The sequence below is a fragment of the Engystomops pustulosus genome, chromosome 4, assembly GCF_040894005.1.
Source record: "Engystomops pustulosus chromosome 4, aEngPut4.maternal, whole genome shotgun sequence".
NCBI classification, from domain to species: Eukaryota; Metazoa; Chordata; class Amphibia; order Anura; family Leptodactylidae; genus Engystomops; species Engystomops pustulosus.
In genome coordinates this window covers 96,158,347-96,183,552 of record NC_092414.1, presented here as the reverse complement: position 1 = coordinate 96,183,552, position 25,206 = coordinate 96,158,347, and the positions used below count along the sequence as shown (strand labels likewise).

General features: G+C 38.6%; 1 protein-coding gene and 1 long non-coding RNA gene across 2 annotated transcripts in view; one reads left to right on the top strand and one right to left on the bottom strand.

Annotated features, from left to right (window-relative positions):
- Positions 1 to 206: 206 nt before the first annotated feature.
- LRIG3 (leucine rich repeats and immunoglobulin like domains 3) lies at positions 207 to 23,678 on the bottom strand. Its single transcript, XM_072146817.1, has 19 exons — positions 23,321 to 23,678; positions 14,958 to 15,029; positions 14,623 to 14,697; positions 12,861 to 12,995; positions 12,585 to 12,728; positions 12,048 to 12,191; positions 10,529 to 10,672; positions 10,180 to 10,323; positions 7,717 to 7,797; positions 7,526 to 7,597; positions 7,308 to 7,379; positions 6,957 to 7,120; positions 5,548 to 5,868; positions 5,172 to 5,453; positions 4,492 to 4,944; positions 3,995 to 4,147; positions 3,580 to 3,723; positions 3,253 to 3,495; positions 207 to 964 (listed from the first exon to the last, which is right to left on the bottom strand). Exons 1-19 carry the CDS (start codon positions 23,479 to 23,481, stop codon positions 735 to 737), a joined length of 3,234 nt encoding a protein of 1,077 aa, XP_072002918.1. The 5' UTR covers positions 23,482 to 23,678; the 3' UTR covers positions 207 to 734.
- The window catches only part of LOC140126864 (uncharacterized), a 92,681-nt gene continuing 90,719 nt past the window's right edge, over positions 23,245 to 25,206 (top strand). Inside the window, exon 1 of the long non-coding RNA XR_011854915.1 lies at positions 23,245 to 23,339. This is a non-coding gene — a long non-coding RNA (uncharacterized lncRNA). The remainder of the gene's footprint in view (positions 23,340 to 25,206) is intronic.

Genomic DNA, 25,206 nt, shown 5'->3' with positions numbered 1-25,206 from the left:
TTAGAAGAATGGTATTGTTGCGGTGATTTATGGATCAAACACTTGTTGGGCATAACAGCTAAATTCTCAACATGTAATGAAACTAAACAACTGGACATGTGCATCCAAAATATTAGAGGTCACATTAAGTTCACCTGTAAAGCTTAGAGTGCATTTTAGGTTCATCTAGAAATTTCATCCAAAATCCATAATTCTTTGAAAGTATATGTTTAAAGTTTCATTTGGTCATAAATCAGCTAAAGGCCAGGGAATTAAAGGTGCTGTCCAAAAGAATAAATAATTTGTTACTTTCTTCAGGGATATGGTCCAATAATCATCTACACACATTTCAGCTAACCGTATAGCACATTTACATATTCACCCTTACCCTTCATTAATTAAAGATTAGAGCACCTTTTTATTAATTCAACATACTGTGCAAATATACAATGCCAAAAACCTCTGACAATTTTAGTATATATAATTATTCATTTTCCATAGAAAATCTCATATAAAAATAAAAAAAATATTTATAATCCATATTTACAGTTTTAAATTATGTCTAGCTTTTATATAAAACAAAGCTTTAAAAATAAGCAGATATTTTGTGCAAAGTCTTTCTCTGCTGAACTCCATCGTTGTGACTTTGCATGCGCTCAAAAGTCCATTATCTTTTCCCTTTGGGCAAAGTTCTTGCTGAGGTAGAGTGTAAAAGTCTTTGGATAAAAAAAAAAATGCAAATACTGTTAAATACGCTATGTATCTATGTCATAGCAATAAAATATAGGAGTCCTATGATCTTCAGAAATCTTTTGATTGTAGGATTCTTTCCCAGTCTCCTCTGTGAAAGCTATTTGTGATGGCTCTTTATCATACTCCAAATGTAAATCTAATGACAAGTGATCATTACAGTTTGCAGTAACATATCCCACTGTCTTCTGAAAAGGTTCATTAGGAGGCTTCCACACAGACTTTCCAAATGTGCCTGGAATTAAAAAATAAATAAAATTTAGTTTGTTTAGAGCCACCAAATCTAAAGGGATGTGACAAGGTTGACCTTCAGTCAAGACTGTCCTTCAAGGATCTACCATCAAAATAAAGCTTGATAAACCAGGTACCCTTTACCATAGATTCAGGCACTGTGACTGTGGTAAACTTCTTATATTTGTTATAAATGTCCTCCTTTCTTCTAAAATCAACTTTAAAAATTATGCTAATGAGCCCCAGGGGCTACCCTACCTCTTTATGATCTGGCTTTACAAGATGTTACACTTTATCAACCCCCCCCCCCGCCCCCCTTGCTGGAAACAGAAGGAAGGGGTGAGACAGCGCAACAGTCTGTAAAGCTACATCGCAGAGAGGCTAGGGTAGCCCATCAGGCTTTCACGGGTGGTCCCGCGACCCATGTCTTGGGTCACGGGCTCACCCACTTACCCGTCCCTGCTCCTGGGCTTCAAAAGATTGGCGCTGGCCTTTTCCGGAATTCTATTTAACCTAGCCTCTCCCCACACACCCTGCCGGATCTTGTCCCTCTTAGACTTAGAGAAAGCTTTCCTGATGCCCTGTGCCATTATACTGATTTCACATTGTGACCTCTATTCCGTTCCTGACCTCGCTCCTGTGCTGCCTGTCCTGACCTTCTGCTACGTCCCTGACTCCGATCCTGTGCTACCCGTCTCTACCTCCTGCCTGTTCCAGACCACGAGTTTGTGGCGGGTTCTAGTGAAAACCGGGTACCACTTAGACTCCGATCCCAGGTGTTCCAGGGGATCCACTAACTCCGATCCTGACACAGGCTCATTGCCATATATTTAAAAGTTGATTTTAGAAAGAAGGAGGCCATAGATAACAAATATAAGAAGCTTACTGCAGTCACAATGCCTGGAACTATAAGTAAATGTCCCTGGTATAATTCTTACTAACGGATGGAACAGCTAGTTGAGAATACTTCATTCAATACTATATAAGCCCTGGAAATTGCAAAGAACTTGGCTATCGCCAACATAGCCACTGACAAAATAATTGGCAGACATACCCAAGTGATGTGCTCAATATTATTTAATGGGTAGCAGGTCGCACACTCAACTTGCCGATCCATCAATTAGTGAGACTGACCCCAATTCTTGTGATTGCTGGGGATCCCAGCAGTTAGAATGCCTATCCCCCCCAATATTAGCCAATTATCCCTTATCCTATGGAGAGGCAATAAAAATTCAAGGTGATATGACACCTTTAAAGATGACCCTTCACTACCTCTTTGCATCCATTATTTGCTGCTGTTGTTAAGCCAAGTTATATATGTTATGCCAAGTTTAGTCCACCCACTTGGTTCCCCAGAGAACACAAAAACAGAGGTTCCCAAGTAACCCATGTGAATGAACTTGTGGTAAATAGGACAGACCTCTAGTTCCAAGTCAATGGTGTGGGTGGTGGCGATTAATTCACAATGCTATACTCGTATCAAACAACAGCTCTTAAAATTAATTGAATAAAACAAGTCATTTTACCTTAACGTATTTACTGTATTTTCTGGACTATAAGAAGAACTTTTTAGCAAGAAAAAATCTTGCTAAAAAGTGCCTGCGTCTTATAGACCGGAGGTCAGGAGGATCCAGCACTGCCAGACTCTCCTGACCCTGTAATGGAGATTGGGTGATGACCTGATATAGAGCTGCACCCGATCTCCCAGAGATGAGCCTCGGCACTGCTCTCCCCTCTCCAGGGTGGCCTACAGGACCTGTGGTGATCTCAGAATCATGTGACTGATCACATGCTTCTTACATCACCAGATACTGCTGAGAATGGGGACATGCTGCCCTGGGACAGGGTAAGAAGAAGGGGAATGGGAGAAGTATGTATGTGTATGGTTCTGTGTATGTGGAAGGATGGTGCAGTGCTGAGTGTGTAAATGTATGTCTGTGTGTGCTGTGCTTTAGTGCGACCAACAGGAATATTTTAATTGGTGTAAAATATATTTTTCCTTTTTTTGGAAGCCCAAATCTGGGGTGCGTCCTATAGTAAGAAGCGTCTTCTAGTCGGAAAAATACGGTAATTAAATAACTTGCACACGTCCATTGTAAATTCCAAGCCATGAAAATAAAATGTAAAAAAACCCACATTATTATCCCATCTGCATATTACTTCTAAAGTATAGTCCGCAAACATCCCCTTATACACTTGCCTTCTTTATTCAGCTGGAATGAGGATAAAGATGCTTTCAGACACTTTTGTTAGAGCTTTGCCACAAAGTTACAAAGAATTCAATAAGCTTACCCATGTGAGGAGTTCTGTCTGCATTGTTCTTCAAGCCATAAAGGTCCATCTCTGAATTCGATTTAACTCTATCTTCACTCTGATCACAGACAGAGCCTGGAAAAGTGTAAATCACAGGAAAGAGTCCCTGCACATCTGAATTATTGATGAACTGGCTGTCCTTCTGTTGCGTATATGAGGAAGCAGAGTCCTTTTGTGCTAAATAATCTGGTTCATAGGCGTTGAGATTTACAGATCTTTGATCTAAATGGATAAAAATAACAGTTAGATCTATCTGTACTAATCAGTCTTATACACTAAAGGTAGTTTGCCTAGCTGCCCACTGACCTGTATGATAGACTTCACATGCTTCAGGGTTGTATAGGCTTCCTTTCAGATATAATGAGCTCTGCTGTCCAATATAGTGATAGTGAAGTGGATCATTTCCAGTTTCTAAATCAGCTTCACTTCCATTGTCCAAATGGCAAATTCCTATAACCAAACAGAAATTATTTTTATATTATAATATTAAACAATAAATCATATGAAACCATTCCAAAAGGTATATAAAAAGCTGTATATGAAAACAAGATGACTTTACTACTAAGCTCTTGCTTATGGCCCAGTAAATAGGGACTTGCTATTGGTTAAATCATTTTGTGAGTCTTTTTTAAATTATGAAATCAGTCAGATAAGCCACAAAAAAACAAATCCTATATCCAAAAATATTAAAAGACAAAAGAAGAAAGGAAGCCTAAAATACCATTGCTGTCTCTTGGCTGCATGAAATAACCACTCATGGAAGATGTAATGAAATGATGGCTCCCATTTTCAGAGATGTATCCATCTTGCCTCTCTGCAAGAGTTCCCTGGGAGGACAAATAGCTTGGAGTGTCCACAGGTAGGTTTGTCTCATCTGTAAAAAGGATAGCACTGTATTTAATACAAGTAAATATGGGCAACACAATTTCAAAATTTCTCCACGGATAGAATACACAAATTGTATGTCAATTACAATGTCATTATATACGTTTGTGTTAAAACATATGCCTAAAAAATTCAGAGGTTAAAGGAAATGATCTACTATAATCTGTGGTACATATAAAAACCATAGAGAATTTCTGCCATAAAAAGTCTCCTGCCCAACATATGTTCTTCAGACTTTTGTGTCCCACTAACCACTGATGAATGGTAATTTGATTAACCAAAATGAAAAAGTAACAGCTCTTATTTCCTGGCTTGTTCTAGAGCCATACCCACCTGTGTTTGTAACACTGCAATCCTCATTCCTTCTTCGTGTGTGGTATATGATGACCACCCACACAAGGGATGTTCCCACTACACAGCAAACCACGGCTATAATCACCACCCCCACTGTGGCCCATCCATCATCCTCTAACGAAGGTGTGGCATTTGCAGGGGAATCACACGTTGGATTGGGAATCACAGAAAGATGTATATTTCCCCTCTCAGTTCCAAGAATATTGGACATTTCACAAGTATATTTGCCAGCATCTTCAAAGTCTGTGTCCACAAGAATAAGAAGCTGATTCCCAGCAGCAAAGAAATGCCTCTCTGTTACAGTCAATGGTTTATCATCCTTTGTCCAATTCACTTTTGGAGTTGGGTTTCCTCCTGCTATGCATTGAAGGACTGTAGTTTCTCCTTTAGATACAGTTCGATCTACTAAAGGTCGTAGAAATGATGGGGTTTCTGATGTTAAGAAAGAAAACAGAATACATTTACTGAATATCCTGCACCAGCAAAGCATATTTCAAATGTATAGTAGTGCAGCCCACTATACATGTGCTCTACCATAGACTAAGGGACCAACCCCCCCCCCCAAAAAAAACAAACAACCTCTGTCCTCTTATTGAAATAGTGCTTCAAAAGATGACAAGAGCCACTGAAACTACAATATTTGAATGAAAGAAGTTTACCTAGCACAGTCAGTGTAGCATTTGCTGAAATGCTGCCTGCACTATTCTGGGCTGTACAGCTGTATACTCCAGTATCTCCAATTTTTGCATTTACAATAAAAAACACATCATCTTCTGGCATAACATGCATCCTTCTCTCTCGGGCTGCAGGAAAATCTGTGCCACCATTTTTCTGCCATGCTATCTGGGGTGTTGGATGACCAACTGCAGCACACTCAAGTCGAGCAGTGGACCCAGCACGTATCGTAAGGTCAATGGGCATTTTTGTAAATGAGGGAAGCACTGTAATAAAATGAAAAAAAATATATATATAAGCATCATACCATTTTAAATTATCAGAAAAATCCCACAAAATACTAGTTCAAATGATACATACTGTTAACAGTTAACCTGGCCTTCACAGAGTAGGTAGTTCCAAAATGATTGGAAATGACACACTGGTATTTTCCTTCACTGATGAACTCCACATTGCGCAGCCTCAGAATAGTTGTGTACTCCATCACATCACCACCTTGTACTCGCTGGTGAGCATAACTTTCCATCTCGGCATTGTGTAGAATTTCATTATCTTTTTTCCAAGAAAAAGTCATTAGGGAGTCACTGCTGCTAGCTGCTGAACATATAAAGGTCACATTGGAACCTTTTATTGCCGACTGGGTTTCTGGCTGGACAGTAATCTGGGGCTTTGGAAAATCATCTATAAAATAAAAAGGAAAAAAATAAGAAATTTTTATTATTCAAGCAGCTGAGTTGGGTTAGTGTAAACTACAGTTAGATATAACCACAGGCAGTATCAATAGTAATAATATTGATACTGCCTAGGCAAAGGCAAAGTCCTGTGTTTGTTTTCTGAGCTTAGCAATTTGTATGTTGTCGGTGCCCTATTTGTATTATAGCAACATTGCTGGAATTTACGGCACAAATCTATTCCATATTTTGCGTTAATAGGTTTTTCTTATAATATTGATAATATTTATAGAGCACCCATAATTCAATGGTGCTGTCACTTCAATAAGGGGTTCGTATTAAAACACAAATCAGCTGAGCCATTGCGAACTTCTAGGGTGTCACAAGAACCCCCTGGACTTTGGGGTCTATGGATCTTACTAGTTCCTCCAAAGCCCTTGTAAATGCTTCCCTGCAGCCGTAGCAGTCACCCTTGACCCATCTGCTGAAATCTCACAAGCAAGAGAGGCAGTCACAAGTGCGAAACAGAGGGGCTGTCACCCAAAACACTGCTTTATTTAAATAGAGATTGGAGTTGATTTTATAAGTAACATACTGGCAGAACAATCCTAATAAACATATTCCTGTATACCCAGCAGCATGAATGGTTAAAAGGAGAATCCAAGGTAGATTTCCTTTAATACTTAATGAAAGCAAAAGGCCTCTTATTAAAAATGTTCTACAAACATTTGGAATATGCACACTTCAGTATTTGAGCAGTATTCTTAACAACGCACAAAATGTATGCGGCCCGGGCGTGTAAACAACTGGGTGAAGGAGGGGTGAAGAGAGGCTGCTCCTGGCTCGGCCACGGTGCGGAGAGACACTGGATACCATAGAAGTCTATGGGGGCTGTGATATGGCTGTATCACCAGCCTCCATATGTCCATCTACATGAGGCCTAAAAGTTTGCATCATTTTTTTTTCTTTGGTCTAGGACCCACTTTGGATTAACCACTGGTCAAATACTGAGGTGTGAAGCTGCCTTAATCTCACCACATCAAAAAACAAACGGTCAAGAATAAAACAAACAAAGACAAAAGCATTCTCTGAACTTACCACACACAAATCCATCAGAGCTCACTGAAAAGATACTTTTGCCTTTTAGACTTTGGGGATGTGCACAATTTGCATTTACAAATGTTTGCAACCTATTTTCGGTTAGCCAGTGAGGTAGCCATTTCAGCTGACAATCGCACAAAAGGCTTGATGTGTTGAGATGCCTGTGTAACAACACAAACTTACGGTAAATGACAAAATAGTTTTAAAGCACTTTAGGCAGCAAGACAAAAATCAAGGCAGTCAATGTTCATTCACACAGAAATCCATACAGGGGTTAACTAACTTTGAGTAATAGCAAACACACTTTAAAAAAGCCAAGAGAAAAAAAACAAAAAAAAAAACACTTACAATTGCTGAAGCCTCTTCATCTGCGAGAATGCATTACTCTGCATTGACACAATGGCATTGTTACTTAGATCCCTGTATGTGAAGAGAAAAGGGAGGGGAGAATTATTTAGAAAAGTTCTCACCATATCAACAAAAAAATAATAATAATAATAATAATAATAATAATAATAATAAAATACACTATTATTAAGAACCCAACACGAAGATCATATACTTACAAGTATTCAAGGGCTTCCAACCAAGAAAATGCCTTTTTTGTAATTGATCCGATCCGATTGCCTTGTAGCATCCTACAAGAGAAATATCAGAGCAGGTTAAAGGCTAAATTTTAATGAATGCTAAATACTATTGTAGAAACACTCCAGGGTTAAATTAATTTCCGATTGCCACGGTAATAAAATTTACTTACAGCCTTTTTAATTTTTCAAGCCCAGAAAATGCTCCATTCATATCTTCAATAGTCCAAGAAATTTCATTATTCTTCAGATCCCTGTAAAATCAAAATATAAAACTTTTAATAAACCACATTTTGTTAAGGTCACAAAAAGTCACATAAATCACTACAAAAAGGCAGGAAAGCATAATCTTTCTAAGTTGTAAAGGTCCATTGGAATTGAATCCTCAAGTATTCTTCCTCCAATTGTAAGAGGTGAGGCTGCATAACCTAAGGCACTGATAACAATCAGTCAACCCTAGGACAGGCCAGCATTAGCCTTCAGATGACCTTTTCTTCATAACAATAGGCACTGTCCATGGCATCCCATGGTGAGTTCTTAGGGGGTATAGTACAATTCACAATCCAAGTATTTAACAAACCTCCTTTTAAAAACTTTGTTCCCCTGTAAGATCTGAATGTATATAAAGACTGACTAAAGAGAAAACTCACTTTAAAACTTTTAATGAAAAATACTAAATGCTTATTAAAACCTGGCACCTCACAGAATTGGTGAGAACTTTATGTTAAAAAAGGGCAGTAAACTTTACACATTAACATAATTTAAGTGAGTTGAAGTTTATCCTTTGGGACTTCTCTATAAGGGGATTTTTTTATTATTTGGCACATGTCAGAATTGGCATGGATAAATGTCTACTGCCTCCCATTATTCTCACTGGAAAACAGTGTCGTAGTTTAGGTAAAATTTTCTGAATGCAAGATTTAATTCATGTTTCACAAGAAAGAAAATATTCATTCTGGCCACATTTTAGGCTCTGAAACCATGATGGGTGGCCAAACAGATATGCATTAAGGGGTTTATGGGACTTAATGCCGTAATGTGTTAAGGATGTATGAAGATGGCTCACAGGCTGAGCCCTCTTCATAAATGGTGGGTGTTGGCTGCATTATGCATCCAACACCCACCACTGACCACCAACAAAGCTGGCGGTGTGTGCCTGCCGTCATCTTTGGTTGGATCGCCATGCTAAATCACTGGGAAATACAATTTGTTACACAGAAAACAAGCCCTGATACTTCTCTGTAAAGAAACAGGTTATAGAAACGCAAAAAACGAAAATGGTTTGGTCCTTAACTGAATCTGAGGATCTGCTTTTTGGCTTAGGTTTCAAAGAGAAAATTGGTTGGATTTTTCTGACTTATAGTTGTGTACACTACCCAAGATTTACCCCCAAACTGATCCGTAACAATGAAGGTTCACAATGATTTCACTATAACATGTGAATTCCTTATTGCAAATTTCCAATGGTCTCAAAACAGAAATGTGTGTGCATCTGAGAAATTTTTCTGATAAAGATCAAAATAAATAATCTTCCCAAATCATTTATAAAATATATTTATATCAGGCCTAGGCGAGAGGAAAAGCAACCACATTTGGATTTACATTACAACATACATATTGGTTACCTAAAATGTAGTACATAAAACTAAAAGTACCGAAATGTACATTTTCGTCACGCTATTCTTTTATTTACAATTGCAAAAATAGTGCATTAGTCAGTGTTTTGTTGTAAAACTTAATAGATACATGATGGAATAGAGTCACCCTACTTGTAAGCTTTTAAGGAAAGGAAGGTGAATTACTGAAGAGCTTAACAGGGGTGGTAAAAATCTACATGTATCACATTTTCCAATGCACCCTTCCTATATTCTTAAAGGAAACCTACCATTTAGAATGGCAGGGGTAAGCTGTAAGTACTGAGCACCAGCTCAGGGTGAGCTGGTGCCGGTACTTACTTTCGTTAGCGTTATAAACCGCGGTATCGCGGTTTTAACACTTTTTAAACTCTAGAGCAGAACAGGCTTCGGCTCTGCGTGCATGTGCACGCGCCTACATAGGAAATAGTGGAGATGTTGCGCGCGCACGGTCGCGCGCAGCACTGAAGCCTCTCCTGCTCTAAAGTTTAAAAAGTGTTAAAACCGCGATACCGCGGTTTATAACACTAACAAAAGTAAGTACCGGCACCAGCTCATCCTGAGCTGGTGCTCGGTACTTACAGCTTACCCCTGCCATTCTAAATGGTAGGTTTCCTTTAAGGGACACAACATGCTCATTTTTCCAATGTACATGCTCTAGGCTATCTGTGGATAGTAAAGAGAGAGAGAGGGGCCAAAGAACAATAGACATATTCAAAGAATACCTTCTACCTATACAGAGGTTCAGACCATTCAAAAGTTAAATATAGAGCCTAGTGGGTGTCCATCCTGATTTACAAGTAAAGATGTACACAAAAGTGAACACCAGGATCTTTCCATTGATCTACAGCTTTTACTGTTCACAATAGCTTCCAGCAAACTCACTATTGCACAAGGCATACATAAAATTACTAAACTTCATGCCCACGTAAACCAATTGAACTGGCACACCACAACAAGAAGAATGCAGAAATGTTTCAAAATAGATACATGGCTACTTACAGTGTGCTTAAACTGGACAGTCCATGAAACGCACCATCAGCAATATTACTAATTTGGTTGTTGCCTATAAATAGTCTACCGAGCAGGTTTAATCCCATAAAACTTGACTCATCTAATCTTGTCAGTTCATTGAAGGTTAAATCTCTGCAAAATAAAATTTTAAAAAACTGTTAGCGTGAATACACAAATTGCTCTCACAATTTGGTGTAGAAGATAAATAAGTCAATGTGCAGACAGAAAAAAAAATGCCTTAGTAACGTGGTTCTGAGAAGTACAAATCTGTGGTAAGAGACTCATGTTTTGGCAAAGAATCTGTACAAAAAGTTGGAACTAAATAAAAGTAACTTACAGCTCGCTGAGTTTTTGGCAAAACTCCCAGGCATCGGGGCTGATCCTTCTGATGGCATTCTGGCTGAGATGGAGCTGCTGCAACATAAGCAAGCCATACAACCATCCTCGACTAATCTCAGTGATATTGTTATGATCCAGAAGCCTTAAAAATGGAAGAATGCAAATGTAATCACATACATGAAGATGTTAAACGCACAAAAGAAAAATATGAGACTTTGTCATGGCATGTTGGAAACTAAAAAAAAATTACAATTTGCTTTGGGTCACAATGAATTTCTCCTTTGCTTGTGGTAACTATTAGGAATAGACTGCTGAAACAACTAAGTAAATCGGGAGATTGAGGAACCAAAACACTCCCACAGCGCACTACTATTTACGTCAGCGCTATAGAGATGAATGTGGAAGCTGGTGCATGCACAGCAGGCTGCTCTCTTCATCTTGGGGTACAACGTTCCACCATTCACGTCATCCATGGTGGGAGCCCATCACTAAGACCCCCACCAATCCACAAGTTAGCCACTACCCTCTGGATAGGAGCTAACTTGTTTGTCACTGGAGAACTGCTTTAAAAGAAAATCTACTATTTGATTTCATGCATTATGAAGCAAACATACCTTGAGAATGCTGTAGCTACACTAATGCAGAAACATATCTTGTTTAATCCCTGAGCAGAGTGATTTGGTTCAAAAAACAATGATAAAATTCAGGATAATGTCGCTTCTGTGCCTGGCTCCAGCGCTTCTCCTCTCACATTAAGTATGCACTGCTCTGCAACTGATGTAAGCACTGTGTTGTGCCCGACAGGCAGCAGTAATCAATCATTGCACCATCCCCCAGCTGCTGTGTATGAGTGATCCAGCTCAGGTTGATTAATCCTGTCTGGAGAGTTCAGAAAACTCTGTGTAATGTGTTTATCAATAGCAGTCAGATGCTATCGAGCTTACCCAAGGGCCTGAATGATATAATTGTTTTTCAGCAAAACCACTCAGCTCATTGATTAAACAATATAGGTTTCCGAATCAGTGTAACTTCTGCATTCTCAAGGTATGTTTGCTTCATAAAGCATAAAATCAAATGGTAGATTTCCTTTAATTTGAATCAGCTTCCACACCAGTACAGTACATAGAACAATGATTTATAGGTTCAGGAGAGAACATTTGGAAGGGTAACTTTTACACAGGTCAATCAGCACTTGTCAACTAAAATTTATGTACATTTATTATAATTTTGTAATAAATCCCCACACAGTTTACATGCGGTCAGTTACCTGACCTTGTTTGATTGTTTGGGAAGCGATCATTGGTCATATTTACATGGAGGTAGGTATTAAACTGTTACCTTTTCTATAGCCATTACAGATTTTGCAAACAGTATTACCATGCACATAAGATTTATGTTCTAGAAGATACAAATTTTATGACGTTACATGAAAAACCTACTTATTGTTACCCACAGAAAATTTAGCTTGTAGTTGTTCTACCATTAAGTAATATAGTAACTGAAAATGATAGACTTACAAAACTTCCATGTTACCAAGTCCCCAGAAGGCTCCATCCATAAGTCTGGTGATCCCATTTCTCTGAATAGTCAGATACTTTAATGCATCTAGGCCTTGGAAAGTGAGTCCATCTATGTGTTTTATGCGGTTACGTTTCAGCTCCCTATAACAGAAAATATATGCACCTGCTACAGTACAATGTATACAAATATTTCAGAAGAGAAACAAAAATGGCAGTTTTTGCTGTGAAATCAGGCCTGTCCCAAGTTGCCCTATAATATTTATTGCGAGGCCAGCAATAAATAAAAAATACTTCCTGTACATTCATTTGTTACTGCAACTGCATGCATGGTCATTCATGGAAGCTGGCGTAGTGCCCTCTGGTTTCATGGTGCGTTTGCAGTAGGTGTGCTACGCCGGCTTCATTGAAGCTATGCACAGTTGCCAGGTGCATCAGAGATTATTCTGATTTACCTTATTAGGTCTGAAATGTAATAATTTGATATGGGATTTAAAGCAAGAATAAAAAAAAAAAATAAAAAAAAATTATACTTACAGATGCTGGAGATTGGAAAGTTTAAACATTTTTGGTGGGATGTGGCCAATGCGGTTCTTATTGAGTTTCAATACTTGAAGTGTAGCGGATAAATTGTCAAAGGCACCGGATTCCATAGAGGATATAAGGTTTTTATTTATATACCTATAATTCAATGTAAAATAAAACAGTTCTTAAGACAATTCTAAAGAAAATTATTGAATTCAAATACAAAAACAATGAGTCAAATGGTAATTAACAAAAATATGTGTTTTGTTTACAGTTGTTGTTACTTACAGGTATTTGAGCCTCAGTACAGGGAATGATGGTGTTTTAAGCTGGGTAATAAGATTATTACTCAAATCTAAGGTTTCCAGTAAATGGTAAGGTTCTAGGTGTTCAGGCAAGAGGGAATCAATCCTGTTGTTTGTTCTGAAATAACAGTTAAAAGAATAAACAGATTAGTGGTTGTTGCAATTTTCACCTCTTAGCACCCTTGCACACAGCCCTGTGCTCACCCGGGCCATTCATGGTTATAGCATGAGCACTCCTCACCCCTCCCATCTCAATAGGAAGCCGGGCGGATCCGGCACGGTACAGTGGGCAACATGGACATTCAAATGGATGACCTTATTGTCTAATCAAGTGAATGTTACCCATATTACGGTTCGCGTATAACACAGCTGTAAAAAAACCTTCGTGTGCAAGGGGCCTTACATAGTACAGGCAAGGAGAAAGTTATTCCAAGTTCTGTAAGTTTATTATGTACATATTAAAAAGGTACAACTTTATATTATAAAGCATCCAAATTACACAAGAGTCCCTTTAAAAACTCTAAAAGGGCATACATCTGGCTGACGCAGCTCTGTGTTGAGTAATTCTCATTTTTTGGAATGGAAATATTTAACCGACATCACGCAGGAGCGTTTCAGAGTTTAGGAAAAAGCACACTGATACAGATGGCATATTACTATTATTTTAACACCGTAATTAAGAGCAATGTTGGCTAGCGTAATAAATGATACAGGTGTAGCTTCTCAAACAAGTAATGTGCAAAAGCAGCAGGGTACAATACTGGATTATTAAGAAGGTAATTACTAACAAGGTGTTAAAGCCATAAATTACTGGAGTGATAAACTCTCCTCTGCAGCACGGCTTGTTACGGCAGGGGCCAGCAATTTCCTGAACTGCACACCCTCTAAATTGCAGCCTTAAAGTGTTTAGTTGTAATCCAGGCTGCTGCACAGGGATGCCTTTGTGCACAGCATTCATTATAACACAGATATTTGTTATGGCTGAATGAATAATGGATTCTGTATCACAAAAAAAAAAAAAAAAAAAAATTAAACAGGGCCTTATGGGCTTAAATTAAATGAGAATAGGTTTATATTTATACAAAAAGCCATCCTGCTTCCTTTTCTAGGATTTGTACTAAATAAATATATACATCCATGAAATCTGAGCAAATTCATCCCTTATATAGAATGTGAAGTTATTGCCTAAAAGTTGACATGGACAAATGTCCCCATACCACAGTGTTTAATAAGAAATAAGTGCCTGGCTTGTTAGACCTATGCAAATTGCTTTAAAACTCAAAGTTGCTGTAAAATCAATTAGTGGAGAACAAAAAAAAAAAAAAAAAAAAAAAGGCACCCTCTGCAAGTGGAGAGAAAACGTTTTGATAGGGCTGTCACGAGATCTAGTGGATGACAATTTATTTCCCTTAGCAACCACAGTGAAGTAATTTTACCTTCTGTGGATATAAACTTGCCCATGGTCACGCAATGTCACACAGGTGCGTGGCATCACATGACCATAGACAGTTTTCTGGAAGTAAACACTGAATGACAGCAGAGATCTAGAAAACATCACGAATTGCTTGAATCACTTGCTGAAACTAGACAACCCTTTGAGGATCAACACATAGTTTATAGTCCTTTAATAAGGATAGGGGAAGTCAACTCTTACATAACCCAAAGAACTGTTAAATCACCAAGTTATAGGTTCCCTACACATGGAACAACCAATTAAAAATTTGTTTAAAAAAATAAAGACTTACAAGGAAAGAAGTGTAATATTTGCTGACAAAGGGCCAAGATCAGGTATCATCTTCAAGTCATTTCTATTAAGTCTCCTGTGAAGAGATAACACATTGTTTATGATCTGTACATGTATAGAAGCTTTACATTGTATATATCAAACAAGAAAAGATCATGCCAGCAACCACTTTCATAAACGATATATATTTTTCTCCCGGCATCCCCATACCATTTATAATGGACACCCAGTCCAGCTGAAACGGACCGATTTGACACAGTGTAATAAACACTTAAGAAAAATGCAAAAAAAAAAACAAAAAACAAAAACAAAAAACAAAAAAACAAACAAACTTACAATTCACGTAGATTATGGAGGTGACTCAGTGAGCTAGCTTTGATTGAAGTAAGTTTGTTCTGGCTTAAGTCCCTTTAAAGAAAAAATATTATATAGTTCATTAGTTATGAATATTCTGTGAACCAAGTCAGCTAAAGGACTGAAAACAGCATTACATTTTTTTTTAAATACAGATACAAATTACAATTTTGGTCTATGCCTGTTCCAAATCACTTTTAATTGCAGCATTTATTAAATATAAGCTTGGACAGAAATCTGCAATTCTTTCTGCAAGAAAGAATACAATAATTTTTTATGCAAGTTTGAGCACAAGTACAGTCATTACATTACAGGCAGTCCCCGGGTTACATACAAGATAGGGTCTGGAGGTTTGTTCTTAAGTTGAATTTGTATGTAAGTCGAAACTGTATATTTTATAATGGAAGTTCTAGACAATTTTTTTTCTTTTGCCCCAGTGACAATTGGAGTTTCAAAATTTTTGGTGTAATTGGACCAAGAATTATCAATAAAGCTTCATTACAGACATCTTACAGCTGATCATTGCAGTCTGGGACTATAGTAAAGCATCCAGAGAGCTTCACCAGAGATCACAGTGGGCAGAGGGGTCCGTCTGTAACTATGAGTTGTCTGTAAGTCGGGTGTCCTTAAGTAGGGGACCGCCTGTACATGGTATTACATATGCAATTTGTAAAAGTTAAGGTTTGCCCTTTCATGTTTATGAAGGCCTTTATATCTAGGTGTAGTTCATATATCATTAGTCTGTTGTAGCTTCCAAAATTGCATTAAAAACTTGAATATCTAAATATGCCTCAACTGTTCCTTTCCAAACAAAGAATAGAAGCTTGACCATCTAATGTGACCTCAGGGGGCTCTAACCCAATGATAACCCCAGAGATGGAGAAGAAGACAGCTTATCTTGGAGACTACTGGGGTTTGTCTCAGATGGGATGATAAAAGGTGAGCCCCAGGTAGGCCAATGGAACCATACCCTAACACTGCATACAAGTATTCAATAGAATACTTAATAAAAATGTAACAATTATAAAAATGACTCAGCATTACATTAAACAAAAAAAAACAACCTTTTTTTTCCAAGCACATTACATCATAGTGCTGCCTTTTGATAGTGTATGGAATTTTTTAGTCCTATTCCATTGTAGAATGCCAGCTATTAATGAAATCCAGATGAAGCAAGAGACAGTCAATGAGACTATGATTTGGAATTTATTAAACATCTGACCCACGTAAAAGGCAGAAAAAAATGCTAATCAGTTTAACAGAAAGCTCTGCACAGAACACTTTGACGAAACCACACAGTCCAACCCATACATACAGATAGTCTTCAGAACAAGTTAAATGTCTTTTTACCCGAAGACAAAGATAAGAAAATAGTAAAAGATGCTGGAAAACTACATTTTAAGCACCTTCTTAAAAGGGGAGAAAAAAATTGCCAATAAAAAACACCTTTTGCTTTTCATATAGCACATGAAAAGGTGATAAAATCTGTTCTCATGGGATTAGGCTCAAACACAAAAGAGCAGAGCTTTAAAACTATTAAAATCCGGCATGATGGACCACAGTGGAGCCAGACACTTTCACTCCAATCTCAAGCCCCCGTCCATCTGGATTCCATCACTGCAGCCACAAGCGTAACAACTTCCACCATGAATCAAACAGGCTATGGTATTTTAAACACTGAATAATAATAAAATATGTACAGCCTTCTTGTTTTTTGTACAGGAATCAAGCAGACACAAAAGGGAGATCACTAGAAAGGTTTTACAACTGTGCAGAATTGAGAGGCTAAAACAAACCTTTGTCACGGACACCAAGATTGAGAACAATCTAAAACACTCTAGAATATAAAAACGCACACCACGAGTCCCTTATTCACTGGAATAACTGGTTAATTCTGCAAAAAGCAGACACCCCAGCACAATGCACCTGGATCTGTAAAAGTCATTATTTGAAAAGTCTCCTACAGCGGTGGTCTCGCTGGAACATGTTTTCAGTTTTTACGCCATATACCTCCAAATACACCAGCAGCTGTAACCACAATCTGTCAGCTATAAATGCAAGGCGAATGGCTGCGCAAGGGGAAAATGTTTTTCTGAAAAATGAGCTGGAGCGGGAGGGTGATGGCTGGGGAACCTTAGACGGCAGATGGGATTAACACATTTTGAAAATATAGTTATTTTAACATTACATGAACAACAAACCCCGAAAATAAAAATATTGTCAATAAATTAGTACATCAATATGCTTATTTTTTTGAATACCCAGTGCAATTTTATACATTGTGAAATTCTAAAAATTGTAAAGTATCAGGGCTCCTTTAGAGGAGGATGGTCGGTCCGTGCGCTCAACTCAGTGATATATAATCATGGTTACACCTTGGTGCTGCTGGGGGAGAGGGGGTGAAGGGACTCCTTGTATCATATATAACTATGAAACTTGGAGTCCCGACCTTTGCAATGTGATTGGTCTATGCCACTATGCAGTCCAGAATTCTATTGAATTGGTTTCAAAGCGTGGAAACAAAAGTAAAAAAAAAATACTGGTGTCCACCAATGCTCACAACTAATTTCTCGGGACATAAGGTTAATCCTTTTTGAACAAAAAAATGTCTCCTACATTTCCTTTCGGTCTAAAAAAAAAAAAAAAAAAAACTCTAAAGACAAAGTGTGGCTACCTGGGGATTGGTATAGTAGCCATCTAGCTATGACTAAGGGCATGTGTCCTTTTCTTTTGCCCAAAACACGTCAGCTGTTTAGTACAGATAGTCATGTTGCTGTTTTTTTTAATATGTTCAAAAAAAGGAAAGTTTTTTATTTTTAACAGAGCCCGTCTACATATTTTTGCCTATGATCCAGGCAGGCTGGTCTCGAGCATCGGTCAAATCAATGGGATCCAGATGATTAAGGCAAGTGGCTGAGCTGTGAAAGCTTCTACAAAATAGCAAACACATCAACTATAAAGGTTTCAAAGTAGTTCAGGACTCCACATTTTGCAAGATAATTTCAGTTTTAGGACTGCCATTATATCCCAATAAACCCACAACTCCAGAAGAGAAGGTTAGGTAATATGTGATCTCTGGTGTTCTGAACGCCAATAATTATAGAATGAATGGAACACCCAGCAATGGTCACATATTTACTGTGATGCTCATGGACTTCAGTTCTTGTGATGACTTGAGGCCCTGCCATCAGGGGAATAAGTATGGTGGGCCCAGTATCTGAACCCCTTGTCCATATCTAAAGACACATTTAGAAAAGTTCATCCGACACGTTTTTTTATTGCACAAAGTGAAGGCTGCTAGTAGAGCAGCTTGACCACATGTGTCCCTCACACCTACAGAGATGTAGGCCTGGGACTCCAGGGCCAAATGTCACAGCTGTTAATTGAGTAAACACAGTAGGGTTTCTGTCTTCAACTCTGGGCTTATTTACACAGATGCAATGTTCCTGAATGAATTTTAGGAATGTTCACTTGAAAAGAACAACAGAACTGAATCTGCCTGTGAGATGTGTGTTTATTTGACACATATTCAAGTTTGCAGCTAAGTAAACAGCAAATGTGCTGGTTAACCCTTTGGAACAAAGTAAAAAAATTAAGAAAAAAAATCCTTTATACATACACAGCATTTGCTTCAGACAATGTTTTTAATGAAAACTATATAAGAGATCCAATTTGTGATAAAACATTTTACAAACATAGAATACAAAATCAAGCCATTTCTGTCCGTGGATGTGATACTCATGTTTTATTACATAAAACAAATGATGCGTAGATTTGATCATGTGCATTATTATTGTTATTATTATCCGTTTTTCTCTGCCTTTAGGGATGTCTAACTACCTGGACCTCTTTTCTATTTACAGACATGTGGGAACGATTAGAAGCAATTTCCTGAAAGAAAATGGTGGGCCAAAGGCACTTCCCCTGCCGGCCATAAGTGGACACACAAACACAGGAGAGCAGCACAGAAAAATAGAGGGGGAGGTGTAGTTTTATATTAATGGAGTCATACAGGTTCTGTCCACTGCTATATGTATGCGCACACATCTGCGACCTGCCAAATGTGAAACAGACTGCTACTAGGGAGACATGGTCTCCCAGTACTATTATAGGGAATAGCCAATACACAGGAAGAACACTTAAACTTTTATTATACAAAAGGAAGATGCTATGGCAGTATGAAATACCCAAAAAATGTATATCAGAAGTAGAGAAAGACCGTAAAGTAGTAAATAGAGGCGGTCTGGCTGCTGCAATGGGTTTGTGGGAGCTTTGTCCACAGCCTATAGGCAGGTTGCCACCAAACTTTATTGGCAGGAAACCAGACTACACTTTTGGCTCTGTCATATGCCTTCTCTGCCCATGTTCTTGACCACCCAGCCAGCGAGGGGGAGGTTTTTATAGTTGGAAAGAGTTAGATTAAAAATGCTTACATTGTGGTTGCTCTTACCCAGCTTCTACCTTGTGCAAATGCCTACTCATGTCCATGATCCTCCTGACCTCAATGTTCTACAATATGGCTGCTTTTGTCTTCTCAGATTAGGGAATTGTATAAATCTAAATTCCATAATCTCCGGATATAAAGGCACATGCCATCCACACTGTTACTTTCTGCTTATACTGCATTATCAAACTTGACTATACAGAGGGCTTTAGATTATAAGTACAAATAAAATATACCTGGTGAAAAAGTTTTTTTTGCATTTTCTGCTTTTAAAACTCACACAGCGGATGCTTGCCCTCTGGACTGCATCACAATCAAAAGCTCTTCATCATCCAATTGCAATGGAATGTGCTTTTCCATATGTTGTCAATAAAGCCTCCCAGATGAGGACAGCGTGGCCTCCAGATGATGTCATTGAGAACAATTAGCCACATCTGATTTCAAGCCTTATCTATATTTTACAATTAGAAACCACTAAAATACATGTATTCGACATTATCTTCGTATGTGGCAGACCATGCCAACCTTGCCATCTCACTAGAGCAACAGTACATTAAACCCATTTTCAATATGCATGAAGTCATAAGTAATAAATTAAATGACTCTAGATAAATGCTGTCTTATGTAATGGGATATTAAACTGTAGGTTACTTTCAAAATTCATTTTGGAAGTACAACCTGAAACTCCAACAGATACAGTCTGTCATAAAACTGGCCGTCTCTTGGCAGTCGCGAAAGTAAAACTCTCAAATGATAAAAAGTTTATATACAGTACAAATATACAGTATCAATATTGATGTTCAATAAAGGATTGTACAATGTTTCTATACTGTCATGGCAGAAAGCAGCCCAAATCCTGCACACCCATAATGGTCAAAGGCTGCACAACCTACTATGTGATTGCTGCAACATGTATGCTCAGCCGATCTAGAGACACTAGATAAATGTAGAAATGATGAAAAGATATGTAAACCAGCACTAAATGCATATATGGAAAGTAAATTGTATAGAAATGGGCCCTCCATGGTACAGCAAGCCTAACCACTAAAAACCCAAAACCCCTCCTGCTAGTAAATGCTGAAACCTTCATTTGTTTCAACAACAATAAAAACCCTCATAGAGTTCTTAACTCCTGTCCTGTCACCAGAAGAAAAGAAACTATTTCTGTGAGTAGGATTCAGTAAGAGCAGGTTCAAGACGCGTTTACAAACAAATTAAAATGTTATCCAAATAGTAAAAAATAAAATTATCTGACTGTGATGTAAATAAAACATCTGCTTTATGAATATGGAACTTCGTTACGTGAAAATAACAACACAGCTGTAGATGTGTAGCAGGAATGCTGGGCTCCCAGAGCTGGGGAGGATTGGGTTACACTATTAAGGTGTGGTAAGAATTTGCTTGACAAATTGCTTTTTGGCTAGGCCCAGGATTTTTATTTATTTTTTTGGAATGGTCAAGTTTGTTCCAGTACATTAAGACCCTTGGCTGAAAAGCATCAGCAGAGCTCGCACGTTTAGTCAGTGGAGTAAATCTTTAGTATTTAGCAGATTTATTTTTTATTTTAAATACAATTTTCAGCTACCTTTTTGTGGGATGTCAGTTGGTACATTCAATTCTATAACAAAAATTGTTGTTTTTAGGGCATTATACTGTAAGGCTTCCTGCAGAAAAAAAAAACTTGCTTAATCTCTGATATGAAACACTCACATTTTCTTTGGTCACAGGATAGCGGATAACTAGCTGGGACCCCCCCCATCAATAATGAGAGCAGTGCCCCAAGCAACTAAGAGAATGGGTCCACTGATGGCACCTGCGGCTCCACCCATCACCCGCCGTTCCATCCATTTGTGAAAATGAAATCCCTGTTCTCCTAATTACTGGGGGTCCCTAGCTGTTAGGCCCTTCCCGATCAGCTAGTCATGCCTTATCCTTTGGATTGGGGATAAATTCCCAAGTTGGGACAACCCCTGTAAAACAACGGCCAAAGCACTGATCCAATAACAACTATTGCTTTAAGAACAGCTGTGTGGCGTCCATTAAAAAAGACTAAAAAGACAGATTTTTTGCCGTAGTGTGTATCTGAGGCAAGTAAAACCTTTTTTCAGCATAAATAGAGATGTGACACCTTAGACAGAGCAGAGTAGTCCCAGATAGCAGCTTGACTCTGAATGCTTCAAAAGTGGAACTGCCTAACAATATATCAAGAAAGTTACAGGGCCAAATAAAGGACCAACTAAAGTCCTGCACATTTCAGCAGTCCTGGCTGCCTTCCTCAGGATAAGCAGAGTGTCCAATTCTAGGAAAACATGAAGAATTACCAAGAGGAATTACTGAGGGTCCTCCATGTATATAATTATGATAGTCTTATATAGAGGAGTTAGAGTGGCCTAGTGCACTCTGCAAATGAGACCATAATCCTAAACCAGAATTTGTATGTAAAAATGTAATTTCCATGAAGAGTCACTAAGGGAATTGTTAATAGATTTTATAAATATAATAAATGTATCGTCTGGAGTCAGCTAGTGCAGTCCTTATGAAAGGCCTGTGTTTTCCTTAAACATGATCAATAAATGAGGGACCTATATGTGTAAAGGTATAGGGACCCATCTATGTGCAGTCTGTCAAACCCTATACAGTGGTTACGAACCCTACACATTGTATAGTAGATCGACAATGCAAAATGACCAAGAATGAGAAAAATGAAAGGTTGAATGTTACAAGATCCTGCAGTATAAACTTTGCTGTTAAAGTCTCCAGGTGCTTAAACAAACCAGATTCAAATTTGAATGTATCACTTTTATACTGGGCCCTAGTTGTTTTAAAAAATAAAATGTTTTCTTTTTATAGAAATCAGGTACCGCAATGGGGACTAGATTCACGTTCACTTTCACAAACCTTTATGTTGGAAAGTGGGTGGACCCTATCATCTTCAAGGAAGGACATCTTGTCCCAAATCTGGCCCTATGGGAATGATTCATAGATGATGCGATTTTTAATCTGGACTGAAGAGGAAGAATCCCTCTTCCTCTTTTTTTTATAGAAAATTTAAATAAAAATCATTTTTGCAGAATTTTACTGACAATTAAGACTACTATAAATATATAGACAACTGTTTACATTGAGGAAGGAAAAATTACTACTAAAACATATCAGAAACTAACAGACAGTAATACCTAAATTTTGACATCAGGCTGCGGTTGAACAAGATACTTAAAAGCCTGTAAACATATAGGTCCCTTAGTAAATCCTCTTGGCAATCACATTTCAATTAGGATTATGTTTTGGGAAAAATTAGGCTTTTCATATAGACCGCACTACCTCATTCCAGCCAATCCACATCTCATTATAATATTCATAGTAACTCAAGTAACTCCTCAGGGAAATAACATATTAAACATTGATTCTGTTTAGGATAAGAAAGGCCTCCTTTGCTGAATGCACTAGGTCACTCTAACCTATCCATATCTGTCTATACATAAGTGTCCCTCAGTAATTACTCCTGGCAATCACATTATTTACACATTGCTTATGTTCTAGGTAAACACGGGCATCTGATGCAGACTGTACTAGTTCACTCTAGTCATTTCACATTGTTAAAAGATTTAAATATTTATACACACACACACACATTTCAAATATGTTCATAGCATCAGCCAACATATTCCATGCTTCTAACATCCTCCCCCCAGCACAGGCTAAGGATAAAAGCCAAGTTCTTTTAGGTGCAGCTCTAGTACAATATCTAGAACATCCTACAATTGTAACAAGTAAAAAGAGTCTCCTGCCAACACAAAATCCTATGTGAATAGCTGGCACTAGCAGGCTGGCAGCCCCTGCCCAGGAGCCCCTACACGATGCCTCCCATTCTGGCCGCACCACATCGCACTCTGCTACTTACAGCTGTATGGCCCATGCAGGTAGGTTATCCGGAATTGTGTGCAGATCCCCTCGGCTACAATCCAGCAGATCCCCGAAGCATCGACAGGGAGCAGGGCACGACCCCCGCTCAGCCCCCAATCCCAGTGCACATTCCAATAACAGCAGGATCAGGAGCCTCATGGTGTCCGCTAGCAGTAATAATCCGGGTGTCTAACTCCTTAGTCCTGGCCAGGTGACTGGCATACCTCGCCCGGTGCCCACAATGGAGCAGTGCGCAAACCTGGAGCCGAAGCACAAGAAAAGTACAACTTGTGTGAGGAAACTTTCCCCCTCGAGTCCCCCAGCTGCCGGGCCAGGAAGGGTGCTGGGCTCTGCTCCTATTGGCTGGCACAGCCCCCCTTCCCCCATCACGTGATGAAAACAAGTTCTGTGTGGGGGAGGGGGAGAGAGTGAAGAGCAGAGATTACAGTCCTCCACCTCACACCTCTCAATCACTAGATTACACCCAGGGCTGATAACTGCTCATTACAGGACAATAGAGTCCGCACTGGTGTCTTGTGGTAGTCACCTAGTAAAGACAGGAACATGATTACTCTAATATCTGAGGATGACATGTTAGACTTATTATAGTGACAAGCACTGAAGGGTTTTAGAGGTCTATGTTTTCAAGATCTCTGTCAGTAAATAAAAACTTTAATGTCTTTTTATCACCCACCTTTTAAATAATGATGATGTTACTAAAAGATACAACATAAATATTTGCAATCTAATATAAGCTGATTGTTTCAGTCCCCACCAATTTTATACTGATGACCTATTCTAGGGACAGGTCACCGGTATCTCTAGGTGGTAAATCCTATTAAAGCCGGCTATGCACAACCCTTGTTGGTCCGTGAAAACGATCCGTGCACTGGCCGGATTTCACACGCCAACCACAGTGTAGGGTAACAGTACTCTATGCATCAAAGTGATATATGATGCAAGGAGCCCTTCTTACAGGGCTGTACAGGAATCATGATTATAATTCATCAATTTTTGGTCAGTAAAATCTAGCCAGTGAGTAGTCTGTTTGTCATGGACTCGCCACAGTTGGGTGCAGCTTGCCTTAGGTTACGCAAATGAAGAATTTGTCTAAGTGATATCCATTGATCTAATTATTTTCAATGGGCTCATACACATGGCTGTGGTTTCCATGGCCCCATCCCTGTGCTGCAAATTATCATAGAGGAAGCGCTACTACTGCCTGTGTTTTAGAATCGCAAAGTCTTTTCTATTGTCATCAGTGCAGGAGCCCACCTGGACTTCTGACCCATTTATAAAATGTAGCTTCGATCACTGGTCTGGGTATTGCCTGAGATCCACCAGCATCATTGTCATTAACTAATTGTTAAGGGGTGACAAATGTCTCCAGGGCTTGCTCAGACATCTCTTCAAGGAGCCTTATCTTATCAACCCATTATTTAAATGTAGTTACCTCCATCATAGCTGATGGTGTGACAGGAGAACAGGAAGCAGCCACATTTATACATATATGAAATGTTATCCTTTGTACACATTGCTATAGAATTCCAGTGCGCAAGAGGATGTTTGTATTTTTTGTGGTCTGAAAAAGGACATATTTTCAACCATGCACTGGATATTTAATTTGTAGCGCAGTGAGGAATGTGTGAACTTGTCTTATCTAAAGTGTTGGCAAGGGCAAGCAACTCAAAGATAAGACGGGATAGATAAGCTGCCTCTTTCAACATCTTGTCAGGTGAGAGAAGATTCTGTATAGCTTTATTATAGACATACAGTATTGTCTGCAGTGAAAGTACAGTCCTAGAGAAAACATCAGATTTCGGCTTCTAACGAGAGGATCACTGTGTAGAAGGTATCCATATACTTAATGCATATATTTTTATT

Excerpts from the sequence above, each read along its gene's own strand:
- LRIG3 (XM_072146817.1), bottom strand. The coding sequence starts at position 23,481 with ATGAGGCTCCTGATCCTGCTGTTATTGGAATGTGCACTGGGATTGGGG. Across the intron at positions 12,192-12,584 it reads CTTTCCAATCTCCAGCATCT|GGAGCTGAAACGTAACCGCA; the intron begins GTAAGTATAATT and ends TTTCTGTTATAG. Across the intron at positions 7,380-7,525 it reads TTGGAAGCCCTTGAATACTT|GGATCTAAGTAACAATGCCA; the intron begins GTAAGTATATGA and ends CTTCACATACAG.